This window comes from Adiantum capillus-veneris, chromosome 4 (genome assembly GCF_014529385.1).
Source record: "Adiantum capillus-veneris isolate H3 chromosome 4, ASM1452938v2, whole genome shotgun sequence".
In the NCBI taxonomy this organism is placed as follows: Eukaryota; Viridiplantae; Streptophyta; class Polypodiopsida; order Polypodiales; family Pteridaceae; genus Adiantum; species Adiantum capillus-veneris.
The window spans coordinates 96,205,099-96,228,709 of NC_140934.1; the positions used below are offsets into that span (position 1 = coordinate 96,205,099).

At 46.0% G+C, this 23,611-nt stretch overlaps 1 protein-coding gene across 1 annotated transcript in view; it reads right to left on the reverse strand.

The window, feature by feature from the left end:
• LOC147459646 (transducin family protein / WD-40 repeat family protein) overlaps positions 1-23,611 on the reverse strand; it is a 133,518-nt gene that overhangs the window by 53,454 nt on the left and 56,453 nt on the right. The window contains exons 9-11 of the mRNA XM_086510859.1: positions 9,953-10,025; positions 9,713-9,778; positions 9,375-9,560 (exon numbers count right to left, since the gene is read on the reverse strand). Of these exons, the coding sequence (XP_086366985.1) occupies positions 9,375-9,560; positions 9,713-9,778; positions 9,953-10,025 (325 nt within the window). The remainder of the gene's footprint in view (positions 1-9,374; positions 9,561-9,712; positions 9,779-9,952; positions 10,026-23,611) is intronic.

Below are 23,611 nucleotides of genomic sequence, written 5' to 3' on the forward strand. Positions count from 1 at the left end.
AGCATAATACTTTTGATGGCTTGTAGAATTTTTACCCGTCGTTTGCCTCAATCAAGCCTTAGGAAACTTAAGTAAGACCGAATCATTTTCTTTGAACGATAAGGCCCTTCTGTGATTGTCACTAGCAGCTTTTTTCCTTTGTTGAGAAATGGATATAGCATCCTTAATCTTTTGAAAAGATTCTTGTAGGTCACGGCTATACTCATCGGCAACGAAGATCTTCCCATGTACTTTAAGTAGCAAGGGACTTTTAGGTCTTCCCTCGATGATTTCAAAAGATGCTTTTCCGTACTAGTTTGTACAGTATTATTGTACATATAATGTACAAGAGTGAAGTATTTTTCCCATTGTGAGCATTGATCTACTTCGGTAACATAAGTCTTTAGTAGATCGAGTATCATAAGATTGGCTATCTCACTTTGGCCATCCGTTTGTGAATGATAGGCTGAAAAGAAATTCAATCTTGTTTCTAGATTTTCAAAGAGACCTTTTGGATGATAGACTGAAAAGAAATTCAATCTTGTTCCTAGATTTTCAAAGAGACCTTTCCAGAAATTATTCGTCATCCTAGGATCTCTATCTGACACGATGGACGTCGGCAATCCATTGTGTTTGAAAATCTGTGATATGAAGAGTGTTGCCATTTGGTGTGCCTTAATAGTCTTTTTGACAGGAATAAAGTGTGCTTGCTTGCTAAATCTATGGAGTATCGTCAATATTCCCGTATTCCCATGGATAGAGTTGAGTAATCCAAAGATAAAATCCATGGATATACTCTCCCATGGTGAATTTGGGATAGGCAATGGCTAGAGTAATCCAGGTTGCTTCCCTCTATCATATTTGGTCTTTTGGCATACTACACATTTTGAAACATACTCTTGTATGTCCACTTTCATGGTAGGCCAATAGAAAATCTCTACTCCTCGGAGAGTAGGTTGAATGCCTCTATGACCGGCATAGGGAGGAGCATGGGATTCATACATGACTTTCTCACGAAGGGAATAGGTAACACATAGCCTAGTTCCGTAGAGAAGATAACCATCCTGCAAGGTGAATGGTTCCTCTTTCTTTCCCCAAAGCAAGGGCTCACAGTATATCTCTATAGTCAGGGTCAGTAGCATACTCATCTATCATAGAAGATAGATCATTGTGAGTAGCTATAGACACTACATTAACTTTTGGTCGTCGTGAAAGTGCATTGGTCACTTGATTGTGCTTACCCGTAGCGTGAGCAATATGAAAATTAAATTGCGAAAGAAAATTTGCCTTGTCGGAAAGCTTGGTTTGCGTCATGAAGTACTTGAGACTTTGATGGTCGGTTTGTAAGAAAAATGGAGTCCCCAATAAATAGTGCTTCCATGTGTCTAGGGCATGTAGAACAGCTAAAAGCTCTTTCTCATAAATACCTAAGACTACTTGAAGCAAGACTGCTCCAAGGCAATCACCACAAGCATCACATTGGACCTCAATGGCTTTGAGAGATCCGGAAGCATGAGGACTCGTTGGGAGGTAAGCTTTTCTTTGAGCTTGTCAAAAGCATTTTGCTCCTTAGCAATCCATGAATACTTAACATTCTTCTTTGTTAAGTCATGTAATGGTCATGCTATTTGAGAAAATTTTACTATGAAGCATCTATAGTATCCACACATACCAATAAAGCTTCTTAGCTCATGTAGATTCCTTGGATTAGGCCATGCGTTTATTACCTCTAACTTCGATGGATCCATCCGGCTACCATCTTGAGAGATAATATGACCTAAGTGTTGAATCTCTTGAAGGAAAAATTCGCTTTTCTTTTGGTTGAGAAAAAGCTTGTTCTCCCTCAATGCTTAAAAAATCACGTGGAGATGTTGCTTGTGTTCCTCCAAAGACTCAAAGAACACTCCAGTGAATTTTCGGTAGGGTCTAAAGATTTTCTCCATTGAACGATTGAACGTGGCTCGTACATTAGTCAAGCCAAAAGGCATGACTAGATATTCATAAAAGCCAAACGTTGTACGAAACGCGGTCTATAGAATATCTTCATCCACTATCCTTATTTGATGATAGCCACTTTAATGGTCAATCATACTGAAGTAGATAGAGCCTTGTAGCTTATCAAACAGATCTTCTACCTCAAGCAAGGGAAATCTATTTTTGATAGTGATATGGTTTAGTGCTTGACAGTCCACACACATACGGTATGTACCATCTTTCTTTTGCACTAATAGGACTGGAGAACAAAAGGGAGAGGAGCTAGGCCTCACCATCCCTTTGTCAACCAATTCTTGTACTTGCCTCATGATCTCCTCTTGTTGAGCTTGGGAAACTCGATAAGGAGGCTTGTTAGGCGGTGAGCTTCCTGGTAGGAGCTCAACTTGATGGTCACCATCCCCTCGTTTTAGAGGTAAATCCATAGGGATATCATCGATGAACAGATCTTGGAATACTTTTAGAAAATTAGACAAGTCTAACTCTTCTTGATTCCTACCATTTACATTTGATGAAACATTAGAATCTTTTAGAGACTCTTTGACAAAAATCATGTACGCGGAAACTGAGCTCTTTATTGATTTATCAAAAGCAAGAGGATTTACAAGTGGTATAGTGCGACTAAACTCACTAGCATCTATATACATGTTCTTTCCCCTATAGGTGAAGTAGATTCTCCTTTCAGGGAACTTCATGTTGGCAGCCATGCGGTTGAACCATGATGCCCCTAGGATAGCATCCTCATGCTGGAGAGGAAAGATGAAAAAGTCTTCTTTGTCGACAAGCTTTGGACATGGAGCCTCAACTTCCCAATCAAGGGAGCAACGGAGGCTCGCTGTCCCTTGAAAGCAGTGTCGGTCGTTACAGCATCTCCCATCTCAAAAGCTTGAATGCCCAACACTTGATGGTCAACACCGTTGATATAAAGTTGTGCGTAGAGCCAAGGTCAAACAAGATGAAGACATCATGCTCCCTTACCTTTCCCCAAGCATAGTACAGAGGTGAACCTTTGCAATGAGCATCCTCTTTTGGAGCTTCGATGGTGGAAGCTCTAGGAGTCTCATTGCGATCATTCCTCTTGGGGCAAGAACGATAGCCATGTCCTTGCTCCTGTAACAAACTACTGACGTGTCAAAGCCTAAAGAATGGAGCCAACTTACAGATGTGGCCGAGGAGCCTAAACCCTAAGAAGAACAAGTAACAGAAGAAGTCCTACCAACTTATGGGGACCCCGTTCGATGGGGCCCCAAGTGACATAAAGGAAGAAAATAAAGCAGGATCTGGACACACGCCAAAAACTGATGACGTGGCATATTTCCAAAAATTGCGCTGGCATGATGACGTGGCTGGTTGTACGGATTTTTGTAAATTACGCTGGCAACGTTTGGCATTGCTTTTTGGACCATAAGCTTGTGAGTTTTAAAAGCTTTTTACTGTAACTGCTTTTCAGGCCAAGGGCCTTTAAATATAAGGTTAGGGCTCATTTTCTGGCATGCTTCTTGGCGAAGGTGCAGAGTCTCGAGTATCGGCTTGTACTGTGTTGATGCAATATAAAGAAATACCGAAAGGGGCGCTAAGGTTTGGGGCCAATACTCTTTGGGGTGGAATTCCGCCACTCCGTGTCGCGTGTCGTCTCTCTCGTTCAGTTCAGTTGTTATTGAAGTGTTAAAAGTCTGTTTAGTCTGCTCTTTTCTATTGGCACGTGGTGCCTATCTTGTGACAGCTCCCCACACTTAAACATTTATGGTCCTTGCGAAAAGCTTCAAGCTCTTTAGGAGAAAGTTTTTTTTTACCTTTGTAAACTCCCTTCTCCTTCAACCGATTGTTGTTGTTATTATTGCTGGAATTGCCTTGGGAAGAATTTTGGGCATTGGTTTTCCCTTTGCATCATTTTTGTCTTTGTTTTCCATGGGCTTGACATTCCGTCTAGCCCCTTGTTGGAAATTGATACACGAAGCAACCATGGTGTGGTGGATTACTTCGGTGATAGAAGCAGGCCGTTGAGAGTTGACATACTCCGCTATCCCTTCAGGTAGTCCCGCACAGAATCGTTGCTTTTGCTCGGTGAAGTCTATCTTTTGGAAGACAGTAGCCTTGAGATAAAAATAACAAAATTTGTCTACATATTTGTGGATAGACTCATGAGAGAGAAGCTTTAAACTACGCCATTCGGTAAGCACTTCGTCCTTTATATCGCTTGCAAGGAATTGCATCATGATGAAAACTCATAGATTTTTCCATGTCTTTGGGGCTTCGTCGTTGCCACAAAGGCTAGCCCACCATTGACGAGCCGATTTCTAGAAATGCATAGCTACATGGCATAGCTTGGAGGACTCCGTGAAGCCCTCCTCTCCAAAGGCCGCATCAAATTGCTGAATGAAGGCCAATACTTTGTCGGTGGCACCAAAGGTGCCATCATAGGTGAGAAAAGAGATACTCTTTCCTCCCTCTTTGAACTTCTTGAGCTTTTGTGACCTTCGCCATGCAGGGTAAGATTTGCAATATCCTCCCCTCTTGTATTCTCTAGGAGAATAGCCATAGCTTTCGTCGGAAGAGGAGAAAGGTGAAGAAGGAGAAGAGGGTGACCTCTTTCTTGCCCTTTTCATCCTTTGTTTCCTCTCTTCCCTTTTGGAGTGACGAGGAGAAGGATTGTGGGTTGAACGTTTCCTCTTGGAAGGAGTTGGCGATCGTTTAGACCGCCCTCTTCTTGGAGCCACTTCTTCAGAGGAACTTAGGGATTCATTGCTTTCTTGCTCTTTGGATTACTCCTCTTGTATGGGAGAGAGTCTTCTTTTAGGGGTCTCTTCAAGAGGCCTCCTAAGCTCTCTCTCCTCTTGGAGAGGAAGGCAAATCCCATAAGCACGAAGTTGTTGAGAAACTTCAGCTTGCAAAGCAGGGTTGCCTATAGCTTGCTGCAACCTAGTAAAAAGATAATTGACAAACATGGGGGCATCATCATTAGCACCTTCATGTGCAAAATCAAAGTTATCAATTTTCATTCTACTCTCTTGTGGTTATTGTCAGCCATGTTAACAAAATTTGTGTACGTACTTAGTGTATGCTTTGGCAATTCAAAACCTTAGTTGCTCCTCCTCTTAGCCTTTGAAAATCGGCACTTAAGTATCTACACCCACGGCTAGAATTGGTTAATTATAGAGAGTAGTAGAGTGGGTCTAATATTGCAAAGCTGCCAAGGGCTAGCTCCTTTCGAACTTCTTATGGCTCAATAATGGTAAAGCCGTAGGCAAGTCTAAAAAGACCTCATTATTAAGTCCAAAGCTCCCGAGGTCTGCACCATATCCCACATAGTGGACTCAACAAAACCGATAATAGATCCCAGTCCCACTTTCCCTACTATAATTAACAAAATCAACCATTTATAGGCTACTTAAAGACCTCTCTTCTTAAGCAAGAAAAGAGAAACCAAATGCTCCGATACCAATGTAATGGAAATGACCTATTAACTTTGAGAGTAGCGAAAATTAAAGAAAATACTTTGGTGAAATTATTTTGAGAGCATAGAGGGTGAACTTGATTGATGGTAGCAACATAAACATAGCATTTAGTTAACTTGGCATGAACAATACTTTTGCAAGAGAGTTTAGAGAACATGACAACACTCGAGGACCGGATTTATGTGAAGCCGGTCCCCCCTCAAATAGGCATTTGTATTATACTTTCTCCCATCAAGAGAGACTTGGTACAATACAATCTTTGTGTTCCTTGTGACCTAGGTGATGTAATCAAGATGGAAAGCTTCGTGCATCACGAGCATAACATAAACTTTGTGGAAAGCATTAACTATCCCAAGCCCCAGTCTCAAGGCCTCAAACACCTTCGCAGGTGGAGAGAGCTAGCGGGGAATGAGGGTAGGGAAGAGGAAGAAGAAACATTTCATAGGAGAAAGAACTAGGTTCCTCACTTATCATCACTCTTCATGCTAGCATACATAATAGCATAGAAATGAAGATGGAGAAGATGGCAAGCTTAAGCATTGAAGCATGGTTCTTGGTTGGATTTGCATTCCATAGCCAAGAGTGTTGGTATAAGCTCTCAACTTCTCTACTTGCTTGGAGAAGGAGATGGACCTCTTGCACTTTGCACTTCACACAATGAGAGTGTGTGTGTGTGTGTGTGTGTGTGGAGAGGGGGGGGAGAGCATACCCCCCAAGCATGCCCCTAGCTTCCTTGGTCGATCCCCTCTTCTAGCATAAGCCTTGAAGCTCATTGGACCCCTGCAAGTCTGGCCAATCACAAGCAAGATGCATATCAAGCAAGCATGCTAGCCTTGGGACAAGTGTCCCCCTTTCCCCTTTGAGAGAGAGGACTTGATAAATACAAAAACAATTAATTAAAGCTACTAATTTATCATTGGACCCCTTGGGTGGCCAACCACTAGGCTTTAGGCACACCATGAGGACAACATGAGGAGGAGCTTGACAAGTGTCCCTTTTGCTTTCTTTGTACTAAGCTTGCCTTGTGTGAGGGTGTGTGTGTGCTCTCTCTAGCCCCCTCTTGTAGGGCTCGCCCCTCCTTGTAGGGATAGTGGTTTGACTTTCGGCACACCTTACCTCAAGCACCTTAATCAGCAAGCATGACAAAGCACCTCAAGCTTGGGTGGTGTTCCCACAAGCACCTCAAGCTCCCTAGCTGGCAAGCACAACAAGCACCTCAAGCACCTTAGTCATCAAGCACAACAAGCACATCAAGCTTTGGCCGGGTTCCCACCTCAAGCTCAACCCTAACTTACGTAAGGTCAAAGGACTTTTTAACACTAATCTTTGGAGGTCTTTACTGAAGCTAACCCTAAGGTCTTTAAGCTCCATTAGCTAGCCTTGCTCTTTGACACACCATCTCTCATTTGGACCCCTTTACCATTGGATCCATGTTGAGATAGATCTGAAAGCCACATGTCTCTATTCTAACCCTTGTTCCCGTTTATTCTCCCACATTAAACGATCAGTTTAATATGAGAAAATCATTCGGGTTGGTTAGATATTAGTTTTGATGACACCTTTTCCTTTCATGACAACCTTGGTCCATTTCACGCCTTATCCGCCTTCTGTTGAGTCTTCGTAATAACATCCAACCAAGAAGTCGTCATTTCTTTGTGCTGCTCTTTTCCTTCTTTGATGGCCCGTACTTGCTCCTTGATCGTGTTGAGTTCTTCTATTACTAAGGATTGTAATTCTCCCTCTTCAAGAGTGTTTCTTGATCGTGCTTCAGCGAGATCCTTCTTGAGTGACGCAATCTCTTCATCCTGAGAGTCGCCACACGACCTTCCAGTGCATTTATCTTGCTTTCTTGGATCAATGGTCCTCTAAGCCCCTCTCTCTCTCCATATGAGGTCAACTCAACCTAGTGGCCAATCGGGATAGTCTACATATATGAGGTGCTTACTCTGCATACCTCTTATAATTTGTGGACCGGCCATGCTGTAAGCGACGGATGGCCCTCTCTACTACCATCACATCCATGAAGAATGGCGATGGGGTGGGACGTGGGTACTGGGGCTCCAATATCAGTGGCTATTTGAAGGCATGGTAGATTCTTTGTGCCTTGCGCTCTGTGATCTCATGGGTCTTGTGCTCTATGATCTCCTTGAGTGATTTCCGTGCTCAACGTCGTTTGTAGAGATCTCTGCACTCCATCATACCATATATTATGGGGCATGGTCCGAAATGCTGCAAGTGTAGAGCCTTTATAGACCCGAGTGCGCAATCCATTGTGCAACCTTCATCAGACTAATGGTGGATACAAATCAGTCCTTGAATGGGCCTCTAAGCCATCTCGTTATACATGATGAGACAATGTTGCGGCCCTAGTCAAAATACGTGGCACCAATATGGTATGGGTGTCGTCGTATCGCTTAAGGTTAAGCCATCTCGTTATACATAATGAGACAATGTTGCGGCCCTAGTCAAAATACGTGGCACCAATATGGTATGGGTGTCGTCGTATCGCTTAAGGTCGTCTCCATGCCTACCTCATCCGAGGGGGGTAGAAACTTACTCCTCAGAATCATATGTCTCACACTACCAGCTCTTTGCCTACCCGTTGAAGTCTCCCATGGGGAAGACCTCTCCCAAGGTAGAGTGCTCCAAGATCCCCTCTACGAGACATGCATGTGGTGAGAGTGTATCTCCCTCCTCCCTCTCCTCCTCTCCAAGGCCATCCTCCTTTGTGTCTCCTTTTGCACCTGCAAACTTCGCCCCTGACAAGGAAAAGTAGCATATGGCAATATAAAGAAAGCGCTCCTCCTGTAGTTGTAGCCTCATCCACTATCCACATAAAGCCGACCCCAAGGTCTCTGGCTACAATCCATACTCTGCACTGCAACTCTCGTATGTCGAGGATTGCCACTCCATCTGAGCCTCGAGAAGTGATGTGTCGCATACACCTATGAAGACTCCCACTGGTAGCCTTGTACTAGGTACTCCCCTCTCCAAGCTCTCGTTTGTCTCCGTGCGCAAGACTTTAGTGAGGCCCTCCATCACCCCCTCCAATCTCCATGAGTGTGCCCATGACACAAATGATGCAAAGATTCCACAATCCATTACTTCTCCAGACATTCCTTCTACTTCTGCAGTGGTACCACCACATTCCTTTGTACAACTTGATGATTTTCTTCTACCTTGTATCCCTGCTTGTAGTACCAAGAAAGATGATATTCCTCTAGCTGTGTTAATGACAACGTATGAGGGAAATTTTCCACCTCTTGATGTATCCAAAGCTAATGAAATTGTATTTGTAAGAAGCTGGGACAGGTTGGCAACCAAAAATTAGTGTAGGAGATTGCTTTGAATCATATTTGGAAATACAACTCCGTTGCAATCCACTACTTGGTATATTTTATCTTGGGATCTAAGCCCCTGAGCTGTTTAATTAATAGATGCTTTTTCTTGAAAAAATGAGAGAAAGAGAGACCTTGAATTCCTGCTCCAGATCTTTCTTCTAATACGGCCACATTCCCCTTCAGAGCATAATGGTTTTCTCATCCAATTGCATCCCTTCTTGTAGTATTGACACAGATAATATTCCTCTAGCTGTGCTGATGCATTGATGAGATCATAAGAGGAGAAATTTCCACTTCTTAATGTAATCAAAACTAATAGAATTATACATGTAATAAACTGAGACGTTGAAAACCAAGGAATAGTCTTGGAGATTGCTTTCTGACTCTTTTGGGGGATACACCCCTATTTTAATCAACCACTTTGTATAGTTTGTGTCGGGCTCTAGGGAGATGTTCATAGAAGATCCTGTGCCCTTATTCATAGAAGATGCTGTTCTAGGGGAGCGAGGGGGGGGGGGGGGGGGGGGGGGGGGAGAGAGAGAGAGAGAGAGAGAGAGAGAGAGAGAGAGAGAGAGAGAGAGATCAGGATAGTTCCAGGTCTACCTACCTCAACAGACCCATGATTAGTCCCAACAGTTGGCTTCAAAATCTGTTCTCCAATCACAAAATTTTGTAATCGCCAGGTATAAGCCACAGTACAATCAACATGGCATGTCACAACATTGCACCAGTCCCGTTCACGTATTTCTGCTGCATCAAAGCAGACTACCGGAGGAAGCTTTAACTCTTCTTCCTGTTCAAGATTAATGCAACGTGATTATGGCACACCATAAGATACTTGACCAATCAGGTAAACATCTGAACATGAAAGAGAACCCACATACTCTCAAGCATGCAAAGAACCCACATACTCTCAAGCATGCAAAGGTCCATACCCATTAATACCTTCAATTTGAGTTTCTTCGCTCGTTTAGCGATATGCCCTTGGGAAAGTTCCCTGCTTTGTTGATCCTGGACACCCATAATATAATCAGAAGGTCTCAAAACATTTGCTGTATAAAACTGGACATCAGCATCTCATTGGCCAAACAAACATCTCAGCCTAAACCATGTTGTCCTATGAACGTATCCTCCAGATCAAAGTAAGCAACTGTTAAGCCCGTCTTCGATGGACAGCCTTAGTACCTGAATAGTTGAGAACATTCGAAAGGCCCGATCATGACCTGCAGAAAGAATATGCCTTCCACTTCCATAGTACCTTCAAAGTGTTGTCCAATGTCATTTAGCATAGGCAGCAACATGCATAGATTATAAGATACTACAATGAGCGTTTAATATAAGAAAACAACAGCAAATCACAAACGATAGCATCCCTATCATACCAGCTGAAACATGAGTCACGTCATGGAGCCTATCCATGCATCAAATCTGAAACATTGTTTGATACAATGGTCTTGTATCATCAGCACAAAATTCTCTGTTGGGAAATGCATGTTATGGTTGGGACTCACACCTTTTAACTACCAGAGTATGCCACAAAATAGTGACGTGTCACGACTATCCAACAGGAGCAGAGTAGAAGACAACTGGATGTGGAACTCAACGCCCAAGTTACAGCACAGCTGCCTGCAAATCGCACCTCACGGGTGCTGACATGGTAGCTGTACGGATTGCTGATGTGGCAGTTGGACACTGAAAATGTGTTTTTGGGTGCCACAATATGAAAGCCGTTTTTGGATACTTTCAGGCATTAATTAGTAATATCATATGATTTGTGTGCTTTTTTTTTTCGAGAAAAAGATCCTTCTATAAGTTCATGAAACTGCCCATAGGGCTACAACCACCTTTGCAAAAGGTGGCTACAACAATCATGATGGGGAGACTCTCCCAATGAAAAAACAGCATATGTACAATGAGGCTAAATCAAGAGATGGGAGGAGGGAAAAGCCACACAGGTGGACGGTAGTGCCATCTGAGCACACCCTTGACCATGGTGAAAAAAGGCCCAAGACGCCAGAGTCGAAGGAAAGCCTCTCTGCGCTCCCGCATGCGGTTGGAGCTGCCCTGTAGTCTCTCAAACTGTCCTCTGAGAGTATGGATCAGCTCTAGCCAAAGATCCCGAACAGTCTCTGTTGGTGGTACAGGGCGAGCCTCGAAGATGCAAAACCAGTGTGTCATGCCGCTGATGAGCTCCCAACACTCCTCTCTCTCACTGCACCACTCCTTGGAGTAAGCTCTGTAGCAGGCTGGAGTGAAGGTCAACCCCCCTACATCACCATGATCCTGCTGGTGGATGATAGCTCAAACTGAAGTGCTGGCCGTCCCGTGACAGTAGACCAAGCAGCTGCCCCCCAAGTGTACTGCCGAGCTGTGGAAAGAGCTGGCATCAGTCGGAGAACACGAAGCCACACCTGCTGTGCCAAAGGACAGTCCCAAAGAGAGTGAAGCTGACTCTCCACAAGATGGTCACAAGCTGCACATGCGGCCGAGAGACCACTATGTACAAGCCAGCTCCCAACTGCTGTAGCTCGGTGTGCAACCAGCCACTGGAACAAAGTGACTCGCCTCCGCTGTCTGGAGTCCCACAACCTCTCCCAAAAAGATGCCAAGAACTCAGTTGTGAGACCCTCCTCCTGCCAATGAGGTGTTGCAGCAGGACGAGCCTCTCTCTATGCTGCAAGTATGTGACGTCCCAGTCGAACAGTGTACTAAAAGAAAGGGACACCTGGATGGTCTGCTGAGGAGAAAGGGTCCCTCCAAAGCCACTCTCCAGGATCCCACTGTACTCGTGCCAGTGGACAACTCTCCCAAGCCCACAGTCTCGAGTGGCCAGTCTCAAGAGCTGTTGGGTCGGATCTATGACACAAGTCCTCCCACAGATGCCCACCACTCGGATCCTCTGGAAACAGCACTCTACCACCTGTGGGGCCTCTACTGCAACTCTGTGTAAGCGTCCCTCACCCTGTAGCTCGAAAAACAGGGAGGGTACAATCTCTGAGCAAGCCCGAACTAAGATGATAACCTCCAGTCGCATGAAGGCTCCCATCCATCTAGGCGCTGCTGACTCCAGAGGTGTGAGCCACTCAGCTGGTACAGCCTCTGAGATGTCCTGACACATACTTTGCAAGTTTGCACCCCTCTCATGCCCTGTAGCTGAATGCCCTAAAGCTCCTCTGACAAGCCTGAAAACTATAGCCAGTCACCTAAAGAGCGTGTTGGACCCTCTGCCATGGAACCCCAGGAAACATGAGGCCGACTACCAACCAAGTGGCCTCTCTAAGTTCTAACCATGGGGTTCCAAACAAGTGGTCTCAGGCGCTCCTCCGTGCAAGTAGGCTGACGCTACTCCAGGCCTCTCCGAAGTAGCTCCCAAGATCGGAGTAGACTCATAGCGAAGCGGTCCTCCAGTCTCCTGCTCAAGCCAACTCTGCGCATCTCTGTGAAAATCCATCTAAGTCGAGGGTCGCCAGGGGCCTCCAGCCTAAGGGACCCTAGCACTAAGCCGTTGAAGCAAGAACTCCTTCCAGGCCTCCTCTCCTAGAAGAAGTCCTCTGACGATAAACTTCCCAAGAAGGGCTCTGCTCTGCTATGCTGGGTCTATGATCCCCAATCCTCCCTGAGAACAAGGAAGAGTGATGACATGCCATGCCACTTTGGCCCAGGCTATCTGAGTGTCACGCCCTGACCAAAGGAAGTTCCTAGTCAGCCTCTCAACCTGGCTGATACAAGAACTCGAAAAGATCCAACAAGAAGTGATGTACCACATAGTAGCCAGCAACACCTGGTTGGCCACTACAACTCTGCCTGCCAGAGAAAGTCATGCGGAGCTCCAATGTAACAACTTCCTCCTAATAGAGAGGAGGGGAGCAATCTCCTGCTCGGGAGACAAGTCCAAACCAATCTGACAGCCCAAATACCGAACTGCAGTCCCTTGGGGAATCCACCTGAAACCCTCACCTGGCATCCAATCAAGCGTAGGAGCACTACCAATCGAGAAATCCATTGTCTTTCTCCAGTTGATCAATGTGCCTGATGCACAACAAAAAGTCTCAAGAGTCTGCTCACACCTGTGAAGGTTTGCCTCCTGGCTATCCAAGTACAAGGCTGAGTCGTCTACAAACTAAGCGTCCAGTAGCCACGTAAACCAACCTGCTGTGAAACCAAAAACTTGCTTATCGCCTCAGCATAGAACAGAGAGAGGAAGGGGGCAAGAGGGCAGCCCTGTCTGACCGAACGTGTGAGCATGAAACGATCACCTCTACCTCCTGACAAAAGTATCTCACTGTGTGTCGTCTGTTCAAAGCTGACACCCCTCTGGTCCAAGCATCTGAAAAGCCCATCTTGGGTAGAGTGCCCTCCAAAAAGTCCCACTCAACTCTGTCGTAGGCCTTCTCAAAATCGAGAAGAAGAATCACCAGATCCTCACCACGGAGCCGCGCAACGGCAGAAGCCTCCCAAAAAGTAAAGATGTTCTCAAGGATACTACGCTCCTTGACAAAACCTGTCTGTGTCCCATGTATAATGCTTTCTAGAAGTGGCTGGATCCTCAAACTCAGAGCCTTGGCAAGAATTTTGTAGAGTGAGTTGAGGATGGTGATGGGGCGCCACAATCGAATCTCATCCAAGGAGCCACCCTCCTTGGGAATGAGGTAAATCAGGCCCTCACTCATGCTGTCAGGCATCTCTCCTGTGTGCAGGATGAACTGAAAAGCACTACAAAGATCTGAGCCAAGCAAGTCCCAGTACTCCAAGGAAAAGCTGGGAGTCAAGCCATCCTCACCTAGACAGCTACCATGGGGGAGTTCTCTAAGAGCCGTGTGTAGCTTCTCTAGCTGAAGAGGCAGCTCAAGCCTCTGGCGCATCTCCTCAGTCACAAGACAAGGCATCTGTGCCCACACCTGCTCTCTGCATGCATCCTGATGCTCTGACTGAGGCTCTGCAAACAGTAGATTACGGTAGAAGTCAGTAGCGACTGCACGCATCTCCTCCGGCTCTAAAGCAACTGACCTGTCGGGCCTCCTCAACTAGCTGACCTTGGCATGCATATGCCGGGGTCCCACTGCCTCAAAGAAAGCGCCTGTCACTCTGTCACCCACCTGGGTCCACTGAGATGCATGTCAATGGAAAGCAAACTCATGGCGCCTCTCCTCTGTCCTGACCAGCTCCTGGCGAGCCTGCTGTAACTGCTCCTCCACCCAAGGACTGTCTGGATGCTGCTCCTGCATCCTCTGCAAGGAAGAAACGCCCCATCGGAGACACTGCTCCTCCTCTCTCGCTGCACCCAGGCGAGCCGAAGACTCCTGAAGAAAGAGTCGACTAAGCTGAGCAAGTCCTGAGGCCACTCTGTCAGCCCGAGACTCCTGCATGTCTAAGCTCTCTATCCAAAGAGCCTCCTCTCGCTCTCTAAGCGCTGAGTCCAGCAAGACCCTCTCTGGGATGCGTAGCATCGTGCTCCCCCTCCTCTGCCGATCAGTCACTGTAAGGATCACTAGTGCATGGTCCGAAAAGGAAGTCCCTGCCAGAATGCCAACTATCCCACCCAAGTCACAGAAGTGGTACCTAGTGTAGAAGCGATCTATCAGAGATAGATTCACGCCTCCCACTCTGCGGTCCGAACGAGAGAAGGCCTGGCTATCTGGGGGCCTCACAAAGCTAGAATGTTGCCACACATCTGAAACCCACAGAGTCATACAAAACCTCTCCCAAGCTGCCAGCTCAACTCCATGCACAGTAGTATGGCTACCACCAATCCTATCAGAGGGTTCCTCCAACATGTTGAAGTCACCCCCTATGCACCATTGCTTTGCCTGTGGCAAAGACTCAACAATCTGAGACCAAAACTCTGCATGTGCATTCGCCACATTGAGCGCATAGATGTTCAGGAAGCCCACGAGACAACCCTGAACGTGCATAGTGATCCACTAGGCCCTGCTTGGCACAATAATCCGTCTTCCCACAATGGCTTGCTGCAAAGAATCCGCAATAGTCATACATACCCCGCCCTAGATGGCTCCAGGTCCAAATGCAGCTGCCCAAAAAGTCTCATATCGTCCATGCAAAAGCTGACCACAACGTCTAATGTGGCTCTCACACAGATGATGCTCCTGTAGCATAAGAAGGTCCAAGGCATCGTTGAAGCTCCTGACGCAGTCGGCCCCTCTGACACTGAAACTGGGGCCCACCTAATCCCTGTATGTTCCATGAGACGATCCTCATGAGGAGCGAGAGAGAACTGATTCTGCCGCAGCAACTAATCGTGCTATCTTCCAGGCAGGCTTGGATGGGGAGTAATCCGCATCCGAGCGTCCTCGAGATAGGCGTGACTGCAAAGAGTGTCTAGCCCAAGCCCAAGAAGACCGGGCCGTGCATAAAGCAACCTCCTCTGTCCAAGAGTCCTCATGAAACCGGCCCGTGAGGCGGTAGGCTTTGGCTTTCACCCGAAATTCTTTACTTTAGACACACACACAGAGAACATGCAAAGGAAGCCTGTGACGGGAATTAACACTTAAATTCACACACGGCTCGAAAGCTAGAATGCCCCAAGCAAACGTCGATAACCTGTAGGCCCCAAAATTGGCGCCCCTTTCGGTATTTCTTTATACTTTGAGAGGGTAAATTACAAAATAGAGTCCTGGGAATCCTTTACCTGTATCCCACTAGATACTACCTGGTTTGGCCAAATTTCGGCAAAATAACAGCCCCAAAACTTGCGCGAAACCAATTCCCCTACTAAAACTCACTTCCACTGACATATACCCTCTGATTCTTGCCCAAAAACAATAAATTCAGCAAGCTGTATTTACTGGTTTTTGCTCTGTTTTCAGCCCCAAACAGTCACCTAGCTGTCCTCTGCCAGTGGGGCACGATTCCCAAGGGTTCTGACATGGCGTCCGTATGGCTGAAAAACAGTCATTTAACAGCGCATACACAGCGCTGATTTTGCACCTGTACAGTGAGGTTATGACCCGCACCGGTGCCTGCTTTGGAGTAGCAGTTAGCAACCCCTGTTCCTGCTCAAAGAGGCTCTTGCCTCAGCACAAAAGCATGAACCCACACAGTTGTACATCAGTCAAATGAAGAGCCAACCGAGGGGCATCACATAATTGTACGTAGGGGGGAGAGAGAGCAATGTGTAGAGTGCAGGGCATCACTCCTAGCACCACACTGTACATGAGAGGGAAAGAAAGCACTCCATAGCTCTTAACCTGTGACAAAAACCAAAATGAGGCCTCTACCAGCATAAAATTCAGCGCCCATTTTTCTGTACGAGGCAAGTCAATGAAAATCTGCCACTTGGCGCATTTACAAGCATTTTCCTGTTTCAGGTTTGCCGCTTAAAAATCTCCCGACTGGTTGCCCAGTTGACTTCGCAGCAGAGTTGTAAAATGTTCCCCTAGTCATACCGGAGGTAATGACGCGAACACATTTCACGGCCCAAAATAGCAGTTCCCTAAATTTTAGGAAATGATTATGTTGGGCTCTCACTGGTCATCTGACCGTCTATCCTCATTGGGACCGCATCCAAAAGTGCAACGTGGCCCAACTATCGGATACTTTCTGTTGGTAGTCCCACCTTGACTTTATGCCTTTATTGAGTTCACTTCCTAGTATCCACCAACTTGTTAAGTGCGACGGGGGGACCTACATGATCTTGCTATGAGCCTAGACATCCTCTTACTATACGAATTCTAGTGCCGACCACTTCCCGTCTGTGGGTGAAACTACCTTTCACATTCGCCATACAATGTCCGACCGTTTGCTACTTCAAAAAGAGGGTCTCAAAAATAAAACAAAAATCACATTGGAAAGAAACCAACAACTAAGGTTAGCAGTTGCCACGTCCTCGTGACATAGTCAACAGCTGCCACGTCCTTGTGACACCTCATGTATGTGTACATAGCATGGCAGACTTTGCGTGTCAGCAAAAAAGTGAACCACAATGTGTCTACATCCTGCTACATCTGGAGGTGTCACAACAAACTTGGCCAATGGCCAAAGAGTCTGAAGCACGTCTGTAACCCCTAGGTCTCCCATGTGATCAGAGGGGGGGAACTCAAGGGGAGGAGGGGCTGTCGAGGGAGAGATTGAGGCGGAGGCTGGAGCAAGGACCTCGTCCTGCTGAAGAGGGTCAAATCGGCTCCTCGTGGGAACCCACTGCTGCTGGGCAGGAGCCTGAGGACCACTCTGAGTGCAAGCTGGCGCGGTGGCCCCTGCCGACGTCGACCACGAACCTGTTGCCAGCCCTCCTCCGCTTCAACCCCAGGCTCGGAGGGTGGCTCTGCCGGAGTACTCTGTGCCTCTGCCTACTGCTGCTGGCCAGCCCTTGAGGGCTAGGGCTAGGCCTGTGGTGTAGGTCGGGGTCTCCTCTGTGGACAGGCCTTCGCAAGATGGCCCATCTGTCGACAAATGAAACACTGGATCGGGAGGCCCGAATATTCCACGCTCTGTTGGAACCAACCCCCACTCACCTGAGGAAGTAGGATGACCTTCGGGAGAGTGGGTGTGTCCCTAACCAGAACACGTACTGAGGGAATGCCCGCCGCCTTGGCAGCTACTGAGGCTGTCATGCGAGGTGTCTCCAGGACGGTCCCAATCTCTGAGCCCATCCTGGACAAAAGTGGTAGGTACTCCCTCCTCAAACCAAGCAAGCAGACGGAGATGAGAAGGTCTACCTCCTCTACCAGAACATTTGAAGCTGGGTCAAAACCATGTCTCCACTGTCGAAAGTAGGCTCGAGCTACTCGGATGGTCAGGGGCTCATCGCAATGACCTTGGACGCCATCTCGGAGGTCTCAAACTTTATCTAATAGTAGCCGCGTCTGAAGAACTGAACGTCCAAGATCTTGCCCACCTCTGCAAGAAGGCGGGCCTGAAGAAGATCACGTAGCTCTCCTCTGCTCGGTCTGGTGCCGAGAATTTTGCAGATGACGGAAGTCACCTACAGGCGTTCCATCTCTGCAGCTAGTCTCGCTTGCTCTATGTGTGAGAGAGCAAGTTGAATAGTGAGCTCAGCGGAGTCAGGCGAGGGGACTTCATTGGAGTCCCTCTGTGGCGAAGCTTGAGCCTCCATCTGTGTCTGCTGCTGTGAAGAAAAGGCGGAGAAGCGTCGACGAACGGGGAAAGCTCCCTCTTGTTGGTTCATTTTCATTGAGGACGACGAATAATGGGGCATAGTCCTGACCCCACCATTTCTTCTCGGTCTACCATCTCCGCTTGTAGCAGACGCGTGGTTGGGTTTGAGAGACCCCAGCAAAACGGGAGTGCCCTCACCGAAAAATCAACGTAGGGGTAAATTGTGACCAGTCAGTGACGTGGCACCATCAAGTTCTCACCAATGGAATAGATCTCGGTCGAGGGGCTTGAACCCTAGAAGAAGAAGAACACACAGAAGACTTTACCAACTTATTAAAGATGGCCGAGAGGCCTAAAAGATCAAGAGGGGTTAGGATTGAAAATCCCAACCCGATTATCTTATAGAACCTTGGCCGAGGGGCCTAAAACATGAATAAAGAAGTTGCTTTTAAACTTACGTGCTTTTCATGTACAGCTTTTGAGTTTGGGCCAAAGGCCTTTAAATATGTGACGAGGGGTCTCCCTTTGGCATTATTCTACCGCGTGGAGAAGCAAAGGAAAGGCTCAAAAATTGTACCTTCGTGAATTGATAATAAAGAAATACCGATAGGGACGCTAGTCTGTGGCGTCTAGGGGGTGGAACTCCGCCACTCTGTATCTCGCATGGGTTCTCTCTATCTTTCTCTTTGAAGTTGTTTTGAAGTACTAAAAGTGTTGCCAAGTGTGTAGATTGCAAAATATCTCCGTGTTTCCCTTTCGATCCGTCGTCAGAAGTTACTAAAGTGGTATCAAAGCACAACTTGCTTCCTTGCCCTCTGCAAATCTACCAACATGGATGGAAAACATGGAGATATACACAATTGTCTTTTCTTTCCTTTTTCAAGAGGAAAACTGGTTCTATGTCAACCTACAGATGGGAGCTATAAGGTGGGATGAAGAAGAAACGACAAGAGGAGGAGAAGAAGAAACAGAAGTTCCTTTTCGCCCTAAGAAGCTCTAATAACATGCTTTTTGATGTTTTTCTATATTGCAAAGGCCTCTAAAAATCTCTTCAGCCGTTCAGAACTTGGATACGCAACAGAAGTCAAAGTTGATCCTCTCGATGAGCTCTACGCATTGACGCAAACGGATTTTGATTTTGAGGACTTTGGAAAATTAGGGTTTCTAGCAGCAAATTAGGGTTTTTGCAAAAACTTTCAGCATGTGTTAAATTAATGTTTCTGGAAGCTCTTGTTCTTTTTTTTTGCAAGAAAAAGATCCTTCCATTAGGTAATAAAATTGCCCATGGGGAGACTCTCCCCATGAGAAGACAAGATATGTGAAGTGAGGGCTAGATCAAGAGATAGGAGGACGAAACAACCACACTAGTGGCCAGTCATGCCATCTAGGCACACCCTGAACCATGGTGAAGAAGGGCCATGGGCGCCAAAATCGCAAAAAGGCCTCACGGCGCTCCTGCATGCGGTCGGAGCTGCCCTGAAGTCTCTCAAACTGGCTCCTAAGTGTATGTACTATGGATCAGCTCCACCCATATGTCACGAACGATCTCTACCGGTGGGACAAGATGAGCCTCAAAGATGCGAAAGCAGCGGGCTCGCTAGATGAAACCCATACCAAGAAAGTGACTCGCATCTCCCAAATCTTTCATAAAACACTGCGTGCTAAGTGACTTCTATAAGATGGCAATCTCATCTTTGGACTTCCCAGCAATGAGTATATCATCGACATAAAGTATCAAGATGACAAGTGAACCATCGTTCAACTTCCAAGTATACAAGCAGTGATCTTCCTAGCTCCATTCATACCCTTGGGACTGCATTTACTTCTCAAACTTCATGTATCACTACCTTGAGCCTTGTTTTAGGCCATAGAATGCCTCATGCAATCTACATACCAATTTTGCCCTCCTAGCTTCTCAAGTTTGACTTCAAAACCCTCTAAAAATGAGCTCCCAGCACCACTCTCTATCACTTCACCACTCCCAAAGAATGAGCTCTCTTGCGGGCTGGAGTGCAAGCCTGCCCTCCTGAATCACTACCATCTTGCTCGCAAAAGCCATCTCAAATTGAAGCGTTGGGCCCGTGAGTGTGGACCAAGCTGCAGCACCCAAGTGTATTGGCTGGCTGTAGAAAGTGAGGGCATCAGCCAAAGAATCCGAAGCCAAACCTGCTATGCCATGGGTGTAACAAACTTGGACACCCCAAGTCAAGATTCTATCATGACACAAAAGAGATTCACTTCACAGACAGTTTACAAAGTTGACACGGCCCGACGTAGTTCCGTGCCTAGAGGTATTGGCCCCAGAGACTGGCGCCCCTTTTGGTATTTCTTTTTGTATTAATCTGTGTTCAAAGTACAAGAGAGCGGGTAGGTGCTGACTCTTAGACTTTGCGTCTAGATGCTCTGAGAAGTGAGGCCCTGCCCACTAATTTATAAGTACAAGCGATGCCCCAAAAGCAGAGCCCCAAAAATTCTAAATTCAAAAGCTTATAATCTGCAAAAGCAATTGTCCCAAAAGCTGCCATAAAAAGCTATCAGCGCGTTTCGCGGAATCTGTCCGTACAGTCAGCGTAAAACGCAGAGATCCGTAGAGCCAATGTCAACAAGTCAGCGTGATTTTTGGGTATCCATACAGCAAGGCAGCATGCTGTGATTAATTGCTATGTGTCCCCGGGGTCCCCTCATCACTGGCCACAAGTTGGGACAACTTTTAGGGTTGCCACATCACCAATTTGTGACATACCCCCCTCTTGAAAGAATTGTAATCGCCATCAATTACGCCTGCAAAAACAGACAGAGGCCATAAACTGTCTTAGTAGTAGTGTGACATGAAATGTTTCGGGGTTTCGTGCGTTTCGGGGTTTCGAGGTTTCTGAAAACGTTTCGTTTCAGAGCTCAGAGAAAGCAAAACATAGGTTTCGTTTTACATGTATGTACTTATAATTATACATTGAATATACATACAATTCACCTATCAAGACATGTGAAATACCAAAATCTAGATGTGAGACTTGAGTCACGAGTGAACAAGGTAAGAGCTGAAATTGAAATACCTAGCCAAGCCAAAACCATGATAAATTACAACAGTAAAACAAATAACAATGTCTAAACTCATGTTCTCAAAACAAGAATCAGGACTCAAATCAAACCAGAAGTTCCTAATACATGATCTGAATCTTGAGTCCTAACCAAAAGACCAATAATACATGAGTTGAGTTTTGGCCATACTACATAAAATGCCCAAATATCAATAAGAAATTAGCTAGAGTCCTCCTCATAAAGCTTTGTAATGGGTTTAAAAGTCCTAAAACACCCGTTTTGGGTCAGCAAGTCAAAAGGGGAGAAATAAAAAAACATCCTCTCGTTTCGCCCATTTCACCGAAACGTTTCGGCCGTTTCGCCGTTTCGAAGGGCCGAAACGCGTTTTTATGTCACAGTGCTTAGTAGACACTGACTGTTACTATCGACGCACTAGACACAACACATCTAGCACATGTACCAATCGACAGTCACATCACCGGGCATCACATGACAAATCACATTCAAATTCATTCCAAATCTTTGACCATAGTCTCTTGAAGCCTTTTAAAGGCGATGTGCCCGATGATGAGGAGCCAGATTAGCAATTCTGAGTGGAGGAAAGCGAGGAGATACTTGTTCCTGAACAGATATTGGCACATAAAGATAGAAAGATTAAAGGTAAAGTGATTAGGGGTTCTTGGTTAAATTCAAGAACAATCCTGCATTCGATGCGAAGTGGATGGAGGAGGACCTAGCAGATACTCCTCAGATTGTGGAACTTTATCTTGAAGCATTCGGTTTAGCGTAGTCTACTCCGATAGAACCCCAATTTCAGCATGGGTGAATCTAGTGCAACGGATTTGCACAAGAGGGGAGTCACTCCGCTCCTTTGACAACAAATAACCCCGATTTTTGATATAGAGTCATTGATGTCCCTTTGGGTTTCACGGATACTACTGGGCTAACAATATTCTGTTGTATGACTTTAAGAACTGGAATTTTTTAAAATGAAAATTATACTGATTGATTTGTACTTGACATACTTGAGTGCAGGAACTGAAAGACGAAATGACTGCAGCATTTCGGTCTCATACACATGAAAAGCATTGTGAATTCTCCTAGTATCGCACAGCTTCAATCTAAAGAAGACATCATTTATCTTTTCTTTTATTTGGAAAGGTCCATAGTGTCTCATGCTAAGCTTTGGAAAAATCCGCTCCTTTCCCTTTGTCTTTCTCAGGCGTGCCTTCTCAAAACGTAAGAGCACCCAATCGTCTTCCTTTCATTTCAAATCGCGACAATGTCAATCTGCTACCTTCTTTTGTCTTTCTTGAGATTTCGCTAAAGCCTCCCGAACCTTGGCAAAAGCAGTGTCCAAGTCCCTCGTGTCCTGATCGGCTTCAAAAATCTTATCTTTCGTGCTTAGGAAGGGTAGAACCTTTGTAGCACCTTCAATAATCTCAAATGGCGCCTTCCCCGTCGAAGAGTGGATCGTGTTATTGTAGGCAAATTCCACCAAGGGCAAAAACTTTTCCCATTGAGTCTTCTGATCAGAAATGTAAGACTTCAATAAATCCAGTACGATTGAATTTGCAATCTCAAATTGTCCATCTGTCTGCGGGTGGAAAGATGACGAAAACTGCAACCGTGTGCCAATGTTCTCCCAAATAGCCTTCCAAAACAAACTCGTGAATTGGGGATCTCTGTCAGAAACTATTGTCTCGGGCATGCCATGTAATCTGAATATTGGGGACATTAACAGTCTCGCTAAATGATCCAGCTTGACTCTTTTCTTCACTGGAATGAAATGAGCTTTCTTCCTAAATCTGTCAATAACAGTCCAGATACCATCGTGTCCACTCTGTGTCTTCGGGAGATCAAAAATGAAATGCATAGCAATACTTTCCCAAGGGTAGGTGGGAATGGATAAAGGCTGTAACAATCCCTATGCTTTATACATGTCAAACATGACCTTCTGGCATACCAAGCAACTGCGTACAAAATCGTCCACGTCCTTCGTGAGTCTCGGCCAAAAGAAGTAACGCTCCACACCTTTCAAGGTGGTGTCAATGCCGCGGTGAACCGTAAATGGTGGACAATGGCATTCAGTTAGAACCTTTTCCCTGAACGGTTGTGTAACGCACAACATCGTTTTCTTCATAAAGTAGCCATGCCATATGGATTATCCCGCTACTGCCTCCCCATTCTGTATTTGATTGAATACATCAGAAAAATCTGGATCCGTGGCGTACTGATCGACCATGTCCTCGAAGCTTCTATGATGAAGCACGGAAATAGCCAAGACCAACGGCTTCCGAGACAAAGCATCTGCCACCAAGTTCTTATGTCCATGTACATGGACAATCTGGAAGTGAAACCGTGACAAGATGTTAGCCCATCGCATTTGCTTTTCCGAAAGCTGCTTCTGTGACAAGAAGTAGCGTAAACTCTGATGATCAATGAAGACCATAAAATCAGCTCCAAGAAGGTAATGTCGCCACTGAGTAAGAGCATGGATAACTGCCAAAAGCTCTTTCTCATAAATCTGTGTTGTCGATTCCGGCCTTGAAAACAATCGGCTCTCACAGCCAATGACGTGGCCTTCTTTCATTAAGACAGCACCCAGACGACGACCACAAGCATCACAATATATTTCGAATGACTTTTGCAAATCCGGCAAAGTCAAAATTGGTCCTGTAGTCAATTTCTCTTTCAAAGTCTGAAAGGCAGTCACCTCTCTGGGTCCCCACG